The sequence below is a fragment of the Loxodonta africana genome, chromosome 23 (genome assembly GCF_030014295.1).
Source record: "Loxodonta africana isolate mLoxAfr1 chromosome 23, mLoxAfr1.hap2, whole genome shotgun sequence".
Taxonomy (NCBI): Eukaryota; Metazoa; Chordata; class Mammalia; order Proboscidea; family Elephantidae; genus Loxodonta; species Loxodonta africana.
In genome coordinates this window covers 3,831,313-3,848,171 of record NC_087364.1, presented here as the reverse complement: position 1 = coordinate 3,848,171, position 16,859 = coordinate 3,831,313, and the positions used below count along the sequence as shown (strand labels likewise).

General features: G+C 41.0%; 1 protein-coding gene across 1 annotated transcript in view; it reads right to left on the bottom strand.

Annotated features, from left to right (window-relative positions):
* Positions 1 to 16,859, bottom strand: part of COL4A1 (collagen type IV alpha 1 chain) — a 173,545-nt gene that overhangs the window by 94,672 nt on the left and 62,014 nt on the right. Inside the window, exon 2 of the mRNA XM_064275232.1 lies at positions 5,884 to 5,943. Coding sequence (XP_064131302.1) covers positions 5,884 to 5,943 — 60 coding nt within the window. The remainder of the gene's footprint in view (positions 1 to 5,883; positions 5,944 to 16,859) is intronic.

The window sequence follows — 16,859 nt, the reverse complement described above, 5'->3', positions numbered from 1 at the left end:
AATTTTTGACAAACTATTGAAATATAGCAAAAAAAAAAAGTAGAATGTTATGCATAACGTGGTAGAAATAATAGAACTTTACACACTAAGTAAGACGTGCAGTGTAATACCTAAACTCTGAAAAGCAGATGTTGCCGCGTCTCTGGCAACAGCAGCTGATGGAAGATAATCAATGTAAATTTTCACATAAAATTGGAAAATTTAGTGTATCTTCCTGTATTTAGTTATGATCACACCTCCAACATTCCTGGTAGATATTTTTTTCTTATTTACCATGTTCTTGAGAGCGAGATACTAAAAACACCTGTTCTGTATCCCTAAAGGTGTCGAGCAAAGTAGCAACTGAGCAATGCATGTCGACTGACGAATAAAATACCTGAAGACGGACAGAGGAAATCCAAAAGCAATTCTAAGGAACCTACTGAAAGGGAAAACAAAAACATCTCTCCAAATACCGAAGAGGCTGGTGAACAAGGTAATGACCACAGCATTTTCACTAAGTCTAGAATGCGTAAGAAATATGGCCCCAAATTTCCTTGGGGAAACTAAGGGAGTGTGCCAGTACGTAACAAAGACCACTAACTTTTAACGGGAGCACTGGATTTCCTGTAGGATAGGAGTATACGCCAGGACTTCCTAATTAATACTATTAATATTGTCTCATCTAGTATATGAGTGTATAGGTGTTCTTGTGTATCTTAACACAGGCCTGAAAACTCCTTACCTCAAAATGCTTCCCCTTAAGGTTTTTATTCTTAATAATGTATGGAACAAACATTCCCTCAGTGGGATGGAATGCTTGTTATTCTGGGCTGGGCTTCCCCTAACATGTCTCAGGTGGGGAAGTGGGGCTCAGACTTGGGGAGATGACCCGTCTGACCTACTCTGCGTCAAAAGCAAGGTGGCTCCCCGGGGTTTATTTTTTTAACCGGACTTGAGGCTCAAGTTGACTCTCCTCTCTAAAACAGGAACTGGGAGGTCTGCCCAAGGTCCCAGAGGAATAGGTTAATTTCTCTCTGGTCCTCCAGCAACCCTTTCCATCATTAGCAAGCTAGAGAAAGTCTTCAGAAAGGCTTGCTTTCCTTGGCGGATGCCCACAACAAGGGTGTATACACCACAGATTCAGTTTGAGAGCATCAGGCTCAAGACTGTAGGATCTTCTCAAACGTGTATTCATCCTGATTTGTTGGGTCAGGATCTTCTTATCTTGAAGAGTGGAAATTGATTATTGCTCTCGTTAGTGCTGTTACTTGCCTCTATCAGCTATAAGAGATTGGCTAGTTCAGTGGTTCTCAGCCTGGGGCCATTTTGTCCCTCCCCAGGAGATACCTGGTAACATCGGGATACATTTTTGGTTGTCAAATTGGTGGAGTGTGCTATTGGCAACTGGTGTGTAGAGGCCAGGGGTGTTGGTGTTGCTAAACATCCTACAATGTACAGGACAGCATAAGGGATTTCAAACCATTGCCACGATGCCCCATAGGGTTTCCAAGGCTGTCGATCTTTACAGAAGCAGGCTGCCACATCGTTTTCCCGAGGAGCTGCTGACGGGTTTGAACCACTGACCTTCTGGTTGGCAGCCGATCACTCAGCCACCATGCTACCAGGGCTCCTGTTTGGCCCAAAATGTCGATAGTGCTCAGATTGAGAAATCCCGGCTGGGTGATTTCTTCAACTGTAAAATGGGTATAATAATACCTCCCCGGAAGAGTTGTTTGTGAGCGTTAAACATTGTAAAGCCTAAGTGCGTCCAGCACCATGCCTGACCCAAGGTAGCACTCAATAGATGACAGTCCCTTTGTCTTTCTTGTTCTGACATTCATGAGCCAGGACTTCTCTTCCTTGGCCAGTATCTGCTGTATATGAGCAGAGGCTATCATCTGACATTATGATGAAGAGAGAGAAGGGCTTATAAGGAGTTCCGATGTGGGATCTCCAACGTTTGCTGTCAAATACACAGGGAGCTAAATGGCTGGTAAAGCTACAAGCCATTTACCATCATAAGAGAAGAGCGTATCCTGTACAAACTTAGTCCATAAAGCCACACCAAATTCTTCCCAGATTTCCAGGGCCCCAAACAGAATCACTTCCAGATTGGCCACAGGCTTCTCCTACCCTTTCAGATCAGATAAGGTACACATGGCAGACAAAAAAGACAGCAGTTTCGTTTTTAAAGATCTCTGCTTTGAAAGAAATCTGGGATCGTACTATCTGATGACTCTGTTATCGCTGAGCAGACCCAATGTGCGGAAAGGGGCTGTGATTTACAGACCGTCTAATCAGTAGGAACAGGCCACGGTGCTTCTTCCCCACATCTTTGGGGTGCATCGGTGGGGCTAAAGCATTCTAAGAAGAGACAGGAGATACCCAGGCAGTTCTCATTATTGGTTAGAAATACTATCATTTTGATTAATTAACGCTCTCTCTTTTTTTTTTTTTATGGTCTTTTTTTTTTTATGGTCCCAAGGCGGTGGCTTGGGGATGTCCCTTAGGACAGCCATCCTATGAGGAATTACCAAACCTCTTCTAGGATGACATTTATCAACTGGCCACAAGAGCTGTGTTCTTTCATTAATGTAGTTACGTTAAAGCTGCGGCCTTCAGGCATATATGTGACAGACGAACCTACCCTATATCCAAGCAAGTCTGCTGAACTAGTGGACACGGCACCTGCCTGGATCCTGCTCCATACAGGAAGCTTTCCCTTGATTTTATGATTCTAGACCACAGAGACCATTCTTTTCTCAGCATGACTGTAGCCTCTGCTTTCTCTCTGCTTCTCCTGGAGTTGGATGATTTGCTCTCCTGTCACTATTTATTTGGAGCCCTGGTGGCGTAGTGGTTAAGAGCTATGGCTGCTAATCAAAAGGTTGACAGGTTGAATCTACCAGCTGCCCTTTAGAAATCCTATGGAGCAGCTCTACTCTGACCTATAGGGTTGCTATGAGTCGGAATGACCCAATGGCAACGGATTTGGTTTATTCTTGGCTTTATTATTTATTCAATGCACGTATGGCTTGCCTCCCTACTATAACTTTAGGTTCCTTTTCTATTTTCTTTCTTGGACATTTGCCTGGTCACAGAATATAACAGTTTCGTATATAAACGTGGGCTTCCATAGCTAAAATATGTGAACACGTCTTGTACAAACTCTATCTTAGCAAAACATAAATGGTTAATTTCCAATGATATAGCGATAACACCTGGGAATATTTTGCCTTTTCTACTCACTCAAATAGTTGAGAAAATCAGGTTACCAAGCAAAAGAAGAGCTTAACGTTTGGTATTTCCGAGTAGGCAAGCTTTCAAAACTCTAATCAAATTAAATAGGTGGCATTCCGATACTGCTGAGGACTCTGGAAGAATGGAAAGCCGTTGTGTACCAAGCCAAATTAATCACCTCAGAGAAAACGTACAAAGACATGAGCGGCCAACCAGCAAGTGGGAAAGTCCATGGTCCAGCAGAGATGCTCCGAAGCCCAGTCACAGTCTGCATTTCCAGAATTTTACTGTTGAACTCAGAGTAAAATGCCTACCATTTATATTGATTACTTGAAAACTGTGAGGTTATAACATTAGCCATGATCTTTTACAATGAATTTTATTTCTAACATCTGCAGAAAACAAGACATTCTGTCAATTACATCTCCATGGAAAAAAAAGTACTCAGCCAGAAGAGATTTGGCAATTTATATTGGGTATATTCCAATTTCCGTTGAGGGCAATGGTGGATTCTTAATAGCCAATAAGTTAAAGTGCTTCTAAAAAAAAAAAATGTGGAAAAAACATGTCCCAGAAGCAATGATTTCCAAACTGCTGAGGCTGTGGCACTCCTTCCCAGTTAGCTAACTTTACCCTCTCTCAGCTATATGGCACCTACTGTCCTATTTTTTAAATACAATGGATTAAATTAATTTAATTCGTACACATGTTGAGACTACTGCAGTTGCAGACATTCACTGGTAACTGAAAATCGGGCTGGCTATTTACACCGCCAGCTTTAAATTCTGTGATTACAAACCACTCTGCACTTACGCTCATGCAGTGTTTCTCAGATATGGGTGCTTTGAGAGTAGGTGGGAGGTGGCGGCAGTTGGGGAAGACAAATCTCTCTTACTGACACGCCAGCCAAGAACGAACTTCTCTGTTATTTAACCTTGGGAAGGGAGAAATGGAACCAGATCTGAAATCCCATCTAAGGTAAGCTCTGTGTGCTTCACGTCATTAAACTGGTCAGCTTCGCATTACTTCCAAAACAATAGGTGGAAGTTAAAAATCTCCTCTTTTAGTGAGAGGAAGGACCCCATGCCCTTGTTCAGTGATGTGTGCGGCATGGAGGTGAAAATATTTGTGTTCAAGATGGGAAAAAACAGATCTTCCTATTTTTGTTGAACTGATATAACAGCAGACCATTTAGCTAGTCCTCTAGATTTAGAGGAGCTTTCTAAATCCATGTAACAATTACACTCTTAAAAAACAAATTCAGAATGGTTTATCCTATAGCTTGCCAATATTATATTTTAAATATTCATTATTTCATAATAAAATAGAAAATTCAGAATGGGCAATGGAGAACACTGGGTTTTGAGGGAACAGGGTCAGCCCAAGAAAGCATGGAGGGCCTGAATTAAGTGTGTTCTTTTCCCTTGATGAAGGTCTCTTGGTGGTGTAAATGGTTTTCGCTCAACTCTTCACTTAAAGATTGGTGGTTCCAACCAACCCAGTGGTGCCACGGGAGAAGAGGCCTAGAGATCCGCTTCTGTAAAGATCACAGCCAAGCAAACTCTAGACAGCGGCTTACTCTGTAACGCGTGGGATCACCATGAGTCGGAATCAACTCAACACAAGGGGTTTGGCTTTTGGTCTACTCTCGCGGTGTGAAATCTTCATGAGGCTTAGCTAGAGGTAGAACAGAACTGTCCATCTTCCATTCCAGTCACACCTGGATCTCTGGTCTGTTCTAATGTCAAGGATTAGGTTGTATCATAGAAGGTGACTGGCACACTCTAATCACGCATCTTCCCCGTCACCACACGCCTCACCTGGACCTTCACATGCCAAAGTTCTTTCTGATAAACAGGAAATAGGGATCTTGCCTCAGCTGAACATATCATCCACAGCAAGGGTCTCCCTAGTGGGTAATTTTGAAATTGAAATGTTTAAAGGCCCCATCCTTCTTGGATCAGTTATATGACACCAGATGTTTCCCCGCCTTCTCTGAAGATTTTTAGCCAACTTTGAACTGAAGTTGTTCAAGTCCATGATTAGAAGTCATAAAACTGTAAAAAAAAAGTCAGGCTAAAATATCTGGAAAGATATAACTGGATAAATCTACTTGGTTAGATTTTTAGATGGGTGGATTTCTGGTTAAAGTTAAAATGAGTCACACTAGAAAACATAACACATTTCTAGGTGTGTAGAGAGGGTCATGAATAAAAATACTCTAGAAAATGCAAACTTGAATGGAAAGCTCTCATGTTCAGGACAAACTTCTTTTTAAAGAAATAATGCTAAGTTTCACTCTTATATGTCAATTCCAAAAAATGCTATCAACTCACAATTTTTTTGACAATACGCTTGTTCATTCTGGAGTCAAAAAAGAAAAATAAACCAAATCTCATTTTCTACATTAATTATTACTAATGATTACAATCATTTGGGGGAATAGTTATTAAGACTTAATTAATGCCTTTTAAGATTTATCACAAATAATTTTAAGCCTGGTTTTGCTTCTTTTGTGTTGCTCTGGGCAAAACATTAAAACAAGAATAAGTTCTTAACATGAATTACTATCGAGTTCATTTTAAAGTATTCATTTCTAATTATTTTCATGGTGATGTCAATTCAAAAGCAATAATTATTCTTTAAATCGTGGCCACTCACCTTTTGTCCTTTCACTCCATGACAATCACATTTTCCACAGCCAGAGCCTCCACAGTCACCCTGGAAATAAGAAGAAAAGTACTTAAATAGGAGACTCTTTTCAAATTAAGATCAATGTTTGAATTAAAATGATTTCAGCCCCTTCGCCTATTTAGGAGACAATTGCTACTCAGCTATTATGAGCACTACCTCAAAAAATACAATTCACGCAACTCTAGCTTTGGTATCTGGAATTTGTTTTAAAGGGTGTCATGTTTTTACGGTTCATCTCTCCCCTTTAGAGATAAAACAACAACACTTAAGTAAAACAAATGGAAGAGTTATTCAGTCCAAAGAAGGAAGGTACCACCTACGCTTCACGCTTTCTCAATTTCTGTTTGCAATTGACTTGCCGGGGGATGGTTTTTAACAGCACATCATGTAGATTCCTAAGGCCGTGAAAATGTCTTGCTTCTGATTTATGAGTTTTAGACCTAACACCAAGCATGACTGAAAGCCCCCAGATGGCAGAGCTCAGGCTTTGTCACCTCGCATTCGCAGAGCCTAGCACAGTGCCAAGCATTTGTTGCTGTTGTTAGCTGCCTCTGACTCAACTCCGACCCACGATGACTCCGTGTACTTGGTCCTGTGCCATCCCCACGATCAACTGCGGAATGGACCACTGTGCTCCACAGGGTTTTCACTGGCTGGTTTTTGGAAGCAGATCACCAGGCCTTTCCTCCTACTCTGTCTTAGTCTGGAAGCTCCACTGAAACCTGGATCACGGCACCACACGAGCTCCCACTGATGGGCAGGTAGTGGGCGAGCGTGAGTTACGCCGTCCAGCAACTGAACCTGGGTCTCCCAGACGGAAGGCACCACTGAAACACCAGTGCTCTCGAGCCTAACATATAACATATAGAGGCACTCAAAAGTGTTGGTGAAAGGAGTGAATAAATGAATGAGTTACCGTTCAAGCCTAATCCATAAACAACTGATTCCCAATTCAAGTTCGAATGTCCAGTTACAGAACATTCAAGAATAAAATATCCTTTATAGTTTATTTCTAACACTAAAATTAATTTCTAAAATGCAAGGGAAAGAATCCAAGCGTATAATCAAAGTTGCAGAAAGGGAACTAACATTTTTTGAGAGGCCCATGTGGGCCACAAACTGTGCTCTACAGTTCCAGAGCTATCATCTTATTTGATGATCCTAACAACTGTTTTGAGATAGGTGTTACCATCCCCATTGTACAGACACAGAGACTGAATTAAGAGACCTTTAATAACATGCCGAGGACAGGGCTGAAAGTAGAACCCAAGTCTTACTAACTTCAACTTCAATTACATAAAACGCCCAACACATTCAAAGACAAGCATATGATGATGCCTATACACATTTATTAATTCCCTTAGAGGAACACAAATTTTTTAAATAATTTTTATTGTGCCTTAAGTGAAAGTTTACAAATCAAGTCAATCTCTCACACAAAAACCCATATACACCTTGCTACACACTCCCAACCACTCTCCCCCAATGAGACAGCCTGCTCTCTCCCTCCACTCTCTCTTTTCATGTCCATTTCGCCAGCTTCTAACCCCCTCCACCCTCTCATCTCCCCTCCAGGCAGGAGATGCCAACATAGTCTCAAGTGTCCACCTGATCCAAGAAGCTCACTCCTCACCAGCATCCCTCTCCGACCCATTGTCCAGTCCAGTCCATGTCTGCAGAGATGGCTTCGGGAATCGTTCCTGTCCTGGGGCAACAGAAGGTCTAGGGGCCATGACCACCAGGGTCCTTCTAGTCTCAGTCAGACCATTAAGTCTGGTCTTATGAGAATTTGGAGTCTGCATCCCACTGCTCTCCTGCTCCCTCAGGGGTTCTCAGAAGAATACAAATTTTAAACCATAATAGACATCACAGCTATCATGGACAGAATATAAGGGGGTATGACAGGAATAATTTAGTTAATGGGCTTTACAAGAGGCTCTGTTTTCAATTAGAGGTCACATTTATCCCTAAATTTGGCTTCAGGTGGTAATCATTTCTTGAAAATACAGTCATGCTATTAATAGTACTGAGATCATGTGAAGATTATATTTTCAACAATAAACTTAAGCCTTAGGTCCATTGCCATGGTGATTTTCTGCATTAAACAAGTACATCTGGAGATAGGTATTTTATAAAGTTAAAATCTGAACAAGTGCCTCCAAGACAGCAAGCTTTTCTTACTTTTATATTTTAGAAATGGAGACACTTGACAACAGGCCACACAGAGAGCAGAGATTCAGACCTGTTTCCTTCCCTGACTCAACACTGTCAGCGATTTTCAGCACACGCTCTGGTGGCCTCCTAACGTCTTAAATCAAGCCACGTGCACAGTTTTCTTTCATAAACTGGGGTTTTGGTGACCAACCATTTGGGGTCATCCAAAGAAATGAGGGCAAAATCTCTAAGCTGTGCTCCAGAGGGTTCATCCAAAATCCACAAATGCAAGCACTGAGAGGTCCCAAGAGACGTGCTTAACTCCAGTATCACCGTTTCTTGTCTGATCCCAGGTGAGGATTAAACGCTCCTATATTTGGGTTCCCATAAGATGCTGACTATATGCCTATATTATGGGATCCATCACATATTTCTAATGGCTCCTTACTTGGACGTTTTCCCTGAACACTGTACCTTCTTTGGGAGCAGGTCCATAGCCTAGCATAGAGCCTGATACAGACTGTATTACATCAAACCTAAAATTCCATCAATTGTAAAACCCCTCAGTACAGCCGCTCCTTGGAAACCCTATGGGGAAGTTCTACTCTGTCCTATAGGGTTGCTATGAGTCCGCTCCTTGCAAACGCTATGGGGAAGTTCTACTCTGTTCTATAGGGTTGCTATGAGTCAGAATCGACTCGATGGCAATTGGTGTGGTTGGTTTCAGTAGTAATTAAATGATGACAGGCCATTGATTGTAAGAGCTACCCTACTTTCAGAGTTATTAGATTGATCTTAGAAAATCAGTGAAATGTAGTAGGCATCTAATTACTGGTTGTTGCTGTTGTCCATTTCATTAACCTTAATAACAACCGTAGATAACAATCGAATAATTCTGTGTACATCAACTCACAGTCTATCACTGCTTAACAGCACTGGAGAAAATACTCTAAATGGAACTCAGGAATGACTGTGTAACCACCCCCAGATCACCAGGATAAACAGGGAATAACTGGAGAATCTCTGAATATTCAGTTACCAAGTTAGTGCCCAGACCAGGAAAGCCCAACAAGGTGACGCAGTTCTAAGCCACTTTGGGGGTCCAGTTTCGCCTCCTCTTTGGTGTTGTCATTCCCACAACTTCCCTGATACTGAGCCAGTTCAGAAATACGACTCAGTTCTTCAAACTCTACTAAATTCCATCCCATGCCTACAGATATCAAAAGGAAAATCAGGCTAAGAATTATTTATTTGCAGATTCCATTTAGCAAATTTTCACGTATTACTTAGGCTTAGTTGGAGGGAAACTCAACAACAGGCTTTTTTACTTAGAATTCAATAATAGTTTCTTCTAAACATTAGATTAGGCAGAGAATCAAAACAACTAAAGTTGAAAAAGGCTATTTGGTGATTCTGGGTATTTTTTTGTCCTTCTTAAAAGTTGAGAAAATCTCAGAAGCTTATTTTTATTCAGTTTCAGGGGGGTGGTTATAAAAATGAGTTTCCTGGAGCCATTCCTTTAAGCTATCAGTAAATGACTTAGTTACAGGAGACCCCAGATAAGAGGTTACAGGGATCACATTTGTGATTTGAAGTTGGGTCGAGTTGTTTCTTAAATCTTTGCTACAGAAATACACTGGGCATGTGTAAGTCACAGATGAACAGTTTTGCTTTGGGCAACACTTCAGGACAAGACAACGCCCGGGGAAAATCTGAGGTGAAAAATAAAGGCCTAGAACCTCTGCCCCCCGCGCCCCCCCCGCCGCCTCCGCCCTTCCTCAACCAGCTTGTTATATACATCAAGGGGAAAAAAATCCCTACAGGAGGCTTTTATTACTAATTCTGGGCTCCAGATGCAATTTTATGACCAATTCTGACCCCAGAAAGCAATTCCAAAAAATTGATAATTCTAAGAAAGTTCAAATTTTGTTAATCTTTTTTGGAACATAAAGGCATTTTAAGGCCATGATTTTTATTTCTTATTGTGGGTGGCCTAATACCTTATGTCCACTACCCAGCCATCATTTTCTCGTACTGTCGTGACCTGCGTGGAGCTGTGATGCTGGTAGCTGTACCCCTAGTAATTCAGATACCAGCAGGGTCACTCATAATGGGCAGGGTTTCAGCAGAGCTTCCAGACTAAGAAAGACAAGGAAGGAAGATCTGGCAACATACTCAAGAAAATGAGCCAGTGAAAACCTTACGGGTCACAACAGAATATTGTCCAATATAGCACTGGAAGATGGTGCAGGACCAGGCAACATTTTATTCTGTTATACAAAAGGTTGCCATGAGTTGGACTCAACTTGAAGTCAACTATCAATAAAAACAATCTCTTATGTAAATGGCTCTGTTAAAACAAAATAAATTAAAAAAAGGAGTCTAATTTTTAGCTAACAAAAATTACGAGATGCATGTTAACACTGCAAAATAAAATCTATTTTGAAATGTCACTCTTCTAGTCCATTTCAGTTGCTGACCCTCCCCCAACCCCAACTGACATGTAGAGGTATTTTAATTGTGATTCCAGGGCACATTGTTAAAAAGAATATAAATGATGCTCTCAGTGTCCCTTTTAATCTGGTGTAATACATGATTTTGAAATAGAGAATTAAAATAAGTCTTAAGTAACATAAACCTCAAACTTCCACTATAAATTACATTAGTTCAAAGGCGCATATAGCCTACATGGGTTACTTAGATTCATAATTTCATTGGTAGCTTAACATGTTAAAGGTTATGTCACAAATTTATGATTTCCTAAGGAACAACACGTTGCAACTGGACCTCTCAGTAAAATCTAAAGATATGCACAGTCTCATAGAAACTTCCTGGCTCCACATCTGAGGAGTCTATGAGGGCTGTTTATTCTTCCAGATGTCTGGAATATACTGGGCCCCATCAACTATTGGCCATTCCATCTGTTTCAGATCCTAGAACAGGAAGAACTTAGACATACTGTGCAGTACTCACACACTTTCTTCCATGGCCTTTCCTCACTGGTCTTCTAGCATCAAGTCGATTAGCTACAAGCCCTCTGAGCAATCATTATGCTTTCTTCCCTTGAGGTACATACTTAACCCAAATGGTCACAACTGACGAAACCAGTCCTGAAGACAGTCTCCATGTGGAAGACAAGGAATGCAGCTGGAAGATCCCAAAGGATGGAAAGTTGTGAGTCCTTGTCTTTCTTATAGAAGTAGACCATCCATGGCCAACAGCAAAGTGGGTAACCCAGACCAATGGGGAACAATGAACCCCAGAAGCTCTCAGGGGTGAAAACCATCATTTACCCTCCTAAAACTGTAGTAAAACTTTATGAACACCAAGTCAACATTGAAAATCCTTTAGCCTCTTCCCAGTAGACCCTACAACCCAAATTTTGACCACTAGAGTATACTAAGTTTCCTTCTAATAGAAGCTGGACTGAATTAATTGTGTTTGAAACAGAAAAAAATATACATCAATTCCCAACGAAGTCTGGCTGGCACACACACACTTCAATTAAAAAAAAAAAAAAACTTAAAATGCAAACAAAAACACAATTTGAAAGGAATGCTAAAGATACAACAGCCAAAAAAAAAAAACAACTCGGTGCCATCAAGTCAATTCCAACTCATAGTGACCCTATAGAAGAGAACAGAACTGTCCATAGGGTTTCTAAGGAGTGGCTGGTGGATTCGAACTGCCGACCTTTTGGTTAGCAGCCAAGCTCTTAACCACTGCACCACCAGAGCACCAACAAATTAGTCTCTAAGCCCAACCTCTTTGATATTCTGTACGAGTCTCTAAACTTTTCAGGATATGTTTTTTTAACACTTCAAAACAATTAGCATTATTCAAGTTTTCTTTCATGCTCCAATTGAAAACATCCAGGGAGTTGAACGATCAACATTAATGCTACCAAGTATGTTAATTTCTAAAAATACACAAAGATTTACAATATAAGATACTAGTACCAAAGGAAGAAGGAGATCAATGACTTCAATATGAAATAATGGCTATTCCAACCTTTCTGATCTACAGACTACTAGGGAGCTCCTCCCAACACTAAAGCGAGCTTCCTGGGAGGGGATGTGGGAAGAAAAAAGGCTCACTAATTCAGTTTAGACCATGCCTTTTTATTTAACCAAAGAATGCCACCTGCTAGTGCATGCGTGCATGTGTGTGTGTGTGAGAGATAGAGAGAGAGACAGAGAGAGCAAATAAGATCGCACTGTCATGCGAACTTGTTCACTGTGACGTTTCTGTTCTACACGGGCATATTCGGCATGAGGTGGAGTGAAGACTTCAATTTTCTGATTCTGTTTTCCTGCCTTCCAATGGAAGATAGACTTTTAACGTCACTGCTAGAACCATTTGTATGCGTTTCACATCCCACCAAATAGGGAAACGTGGAGATCTGCCAAGTCTAAACTGCTTATCTTTCAAATTCCTTCTCGCATTCCCTATGCTGTGCAAAATGTCAAATAGTTTTGTGGTGATATCGCTATCCCTATTTCCTTCCTGGTCACAGCACTTCTTCAGGGAATCATTTGAATAGCTATCTAGTCAACTAAAGAAATAGGTTGAGACAAAAGAATGTACTGAGGGCAACCTGGACAGACTTAAAAGTGTGCAGAAATGAAGCATCTGCAGCAATGAGGGCTCTCATACATTCCTGTCTAGTGGAATAACCACTCGGGAAAACTCTTCAGCAGTGTCTACTGAAGCTGAGCGTGCACACATGTTCTTTCCCAGCAATTCCATTCCGGGGTATGTGCCCCTCATAAATGCATACAGGTGTGCACTCGAAGGCATGTTCAAGAATGTGCATAGTGGCACTGTGTACAGTAGTCCCCCAACTGGAAACAGGAGAGTGGATAAACAATGGGACATATTCATATAATGGAATACTATACAGCCCTGAGAATGACCCAACCACAACATGGGTGAATCTCACAAACATAATGTTGAGTAAACTGAAGCCAGACATAAAAGAGAACAAACTGGATGAACTCACTTATATGCAGTTCAAAATGAAATATGAAATTGGAGTGATTACTCTTGGGGAGGGGGGTTGGTAGGGGGCCCTAGGAACCTAGCAACCTTCTGTTTCCTGATCTGGCTTCTGGTTTCATGGGTGTTTTCACTTTGTCAAAAATGCATTGAGCTCTGCCCTTGTGCTCTGTATACTTTTCTGTAAGTATATCAAACTTCAATAAAAGTCGTCATCAAGAAAGTGTGGATAGAAGTAAAAAATTAATAACAAAATAGCAAAATACAGGTCAGATGTTGAATTATAATCTGTTTCAAAAATGTGCTCAGTATTACAGATTTGAGGATGAATTCCTCTTTCCCTTATTCTCAGCGAGTTTATGACCAACGTGTTTTCATCTGCATTTATTTTCTTCTTATTTTTTTGTCATCATTTTGTCTTTATTAGCACAAGCAAGATAGATGTGAACCAAGAGATGTGAAAAAACTCATCATTAATTCAACTAAGAGTAGAATTTAGTTAAATGAAATAATATTTCTGTCCTATTCAATAATGGAAAACATAGAAACAGAACATTCTTATTATTTTTTAGATTCTCCAGATATTTCTAGCATAGTTTGAAAACAACGATGAAGTGTTGATACATTCCTGGCGTAGAAAATTCTCGTGAAAATTTTGAGAATGAAACAGAACTCAATATGGAGCACCTCATTCTCTCTCGTAGTATGACTAGGACTAATAATACATGTGAGATGCCCACACCGCTCTGTTTCTCATTAAAGACTGAGTTTTCAGAGCCCATGTGAGGCTCCCAAAGAAATAATAATCATTGAGGAAATGACAGTGCCCGTTGGCTTCCTTTAATATCAACATGTGATTGCACGTCTATTCTCATCTTCCCCCATCCTAAAATTCTTGTTGACTCATGTTCATTTATTTTCTCCCCTTTCTCCCACTAAATGGGGGTGGACATTAAATGTTCCCACTCAGGGGATGGAATGGCCTGGAGAGAATGATAATGAAACACAGGTCACTGGTCTTCATCCAGATGCAAACAGATGTGGCTGTAATTAGTGGCCATGTGACAGTGGTCCATTGGATGACTCTGTGTGAAACAAGTTGGTGGGCTCAGCGTGTGTCCACTGGGACCCATGGGTGGGAACTCTGTCTAAAGATATGAACAGAGGAGAGTCACAGGGGGCTGGCTCTCTTCCCAGTGGTTGCTGACTCACTACCTTGTTGCTCAAATGTCTTGGAGTCACATTCAGCAATTCCCCTGGATGTCTTTTCATTGAGCCATGTCCCCAGAGTATTCTCCCAGAGTAACTGAATGTCCTGGGAGAATGTTTAGACTTGACAGATGCCTTGTCTCTAGATAAAACTAAAATTTCCTAATTTCAGAGGAGAAATCTTACATCAATGTATTTAGCAGTCTGCTACTCTTTCCAGGTTCTCTGAATTCTATTCTCGTTAGCTTATCCTCTTACCTTCTTTGAAACCATCACTTCTCCTTTCTCCATCCTTCCTTCCTTTTCTTTTCTCCTTTCTTCCATGTTGACTCTCCTTCTTAAAAGACTCTGTCAAGATGGCCACAAACATCTATTTTCCAGCCACCATTTGAAAAACAGCAAAATTCACCTAGTCAGGCATGAAAAAATGTTGGAATGTGTATTCCAACTTGGAAAAGTTTGCAAATCCTCTATTGTGTTAAAGAGCCCTGGTGGTGAAATGGTTAAGAGCTTGGCTGCTAACCAAAAGGTTAGCAGTTCAAATCCAGCATCCTCTCCTTGGAAACCCTATGGGGCAGTTCTACTGTGTCCTGTAGGGTCACTATGAACCAGAATCGACTTGAAGGCAATAGGTTTTGATTTTTTGATATGTCCTCCAACTTGGAAAATTTGTAAATCCTCTACTGTGCTAAACTACATGGAGCTATTCTAGCTTTTTTTTTTTTTTTTCCCTTTCATCTCTTCTCTCTCTATGGCTGCTAAATACAAATTGGTCTTCATTGCTTCCCCAGCCAAGTCTGATTATTTTATTCCTAATGCAGTCTTTGCCTCCCTGGCCTGAATCCTGCCTCCGCCACTCAACATCAGCCCTCACTTTTTAAGTCTGAATTCCCAAGTCTAGCACACGAGATGGTTTCCTGCCAGGCACCATGCCCACAACTGTGGTGAGCTGGCACAAGGTAGAAGCAGTCGTGGGTGGGACCTGTGCCATTCATTCATTCATATTTCCTTTGAGTGCCCAGTTCATGAATTCACTTATCATTTACTGTGCACCTGGAACAGGCCAGGCACCATCTTGATGTTAAAAATACAAAGAAGATGACATACTAGTGAGGCCGATAAAGAAGAGAGAAATTACAGCACAGCGCACACTACAAAGGAGACCTGAGCAAAGTTCTACAGACACACCAGAGGAGGGAGCCAAAAACTCTGTCTGGGCAACCCAGGGATCTCCAAACTAGGTCATAGTTATGCTGAGTTTTGAAAAGTTCATGGGGGTTTGCCTGGGGGAGGAGGTGTTGCTCTAAAGGAAAAAGCTAGTGCAAAGGTGAAAAACAGCCAAAGGGTTCACACTATTTGGGGGTAAAGCAGGTGGTTGGTGGAGCAACAGAGGAAAATTGCCAGCAGGCATAGCAGAGCCAATTTTTTTTTTTTTTACAAAAGGAAGTGACAAATCAGTATCTGCTTTTCTAGAAAGATAACTTGGAGTTACTGCATGGAAGAAAAACAGAATGAGGAGAGATGACGAGAGCCATTAGGAAGTAATTTCGACAGCACAGGTACTGGTTGGTAAGGTAACGTAAAACGGTCATAAAGTATTAAATTAGCAAACTTCTGAACAGAAAAAAAAAAAACAGAAGAGTTTTATTTTTGATACCTTGGCCACATGAGCTAAGCATCAAGGTCTCACAACAACGTGGCCAAATAATAGCAGAAGCAGGCATACTAAGCTCTGGTTTTTCCTTTTGTATACCACTAACACTGACACCAATAAGTGAGTCTATAATTACTACTGTAAAATGATAGCAAGTTTACAGGCAGATTTAAAGAAATCCCAAGAACTGGGTAGGGGAGATGTCTTCTTCATTTGTTCCTACTCATTAATAAACTACAGCCGAATCTACTGTGTATACAATCTCCAAATTTTAATTTTAAAGCGTGTCTGTGTGTGTGTGTGTGCGCGCGTGCTTTAGATGAAGGTTTACAGAGCAAATTAATTTCCCATTAATCAATTAACACACATATTATCTTGTGACATTGGTTGCCAACCCCATGACGCATCAATACTCGCCCTTGCTGGGCCTTGGTTTCCCCATTATCAGCTTTCTGTCCCCTCCTGCCTTCTTGTTCTTGCCCCTGAGCTGTTGTGCCCATTTAGTCTCATTTTGTTTGATGGGTCTTTCTAATCTAAAAATGTGTTTTTAAACAGAACTACAATGTGCTTTCTTCACGCTCGTCAACATCATTAAATGCACTTGGAATAGGAGAAGGCCCACTGAAGAAATTTTACAATATAGAGGTATGGTCAGAAATGTTTTAAAGGATTGGAGAAGAAATACAAGGAAAGGAAGGAAGGGATTAGAGGAAAAGGAAAGAAGGGAACAGCAGAGAAGGGATTGGGGAGGGGAAACAAGAGGATGAAAGTGAAGGAAAATAGTCCAGGCTTGAGCATCCTGGAACACACCGAAGGCCATGCCTGACTCATTTTTTGGTCTGGAAGAAAAAACTTACAAAAGAACTTATAAATGTTGAACCCTTTGCCTATCCTTGCTGCACGTGTCTTCGCCTCACTAAGGTACATG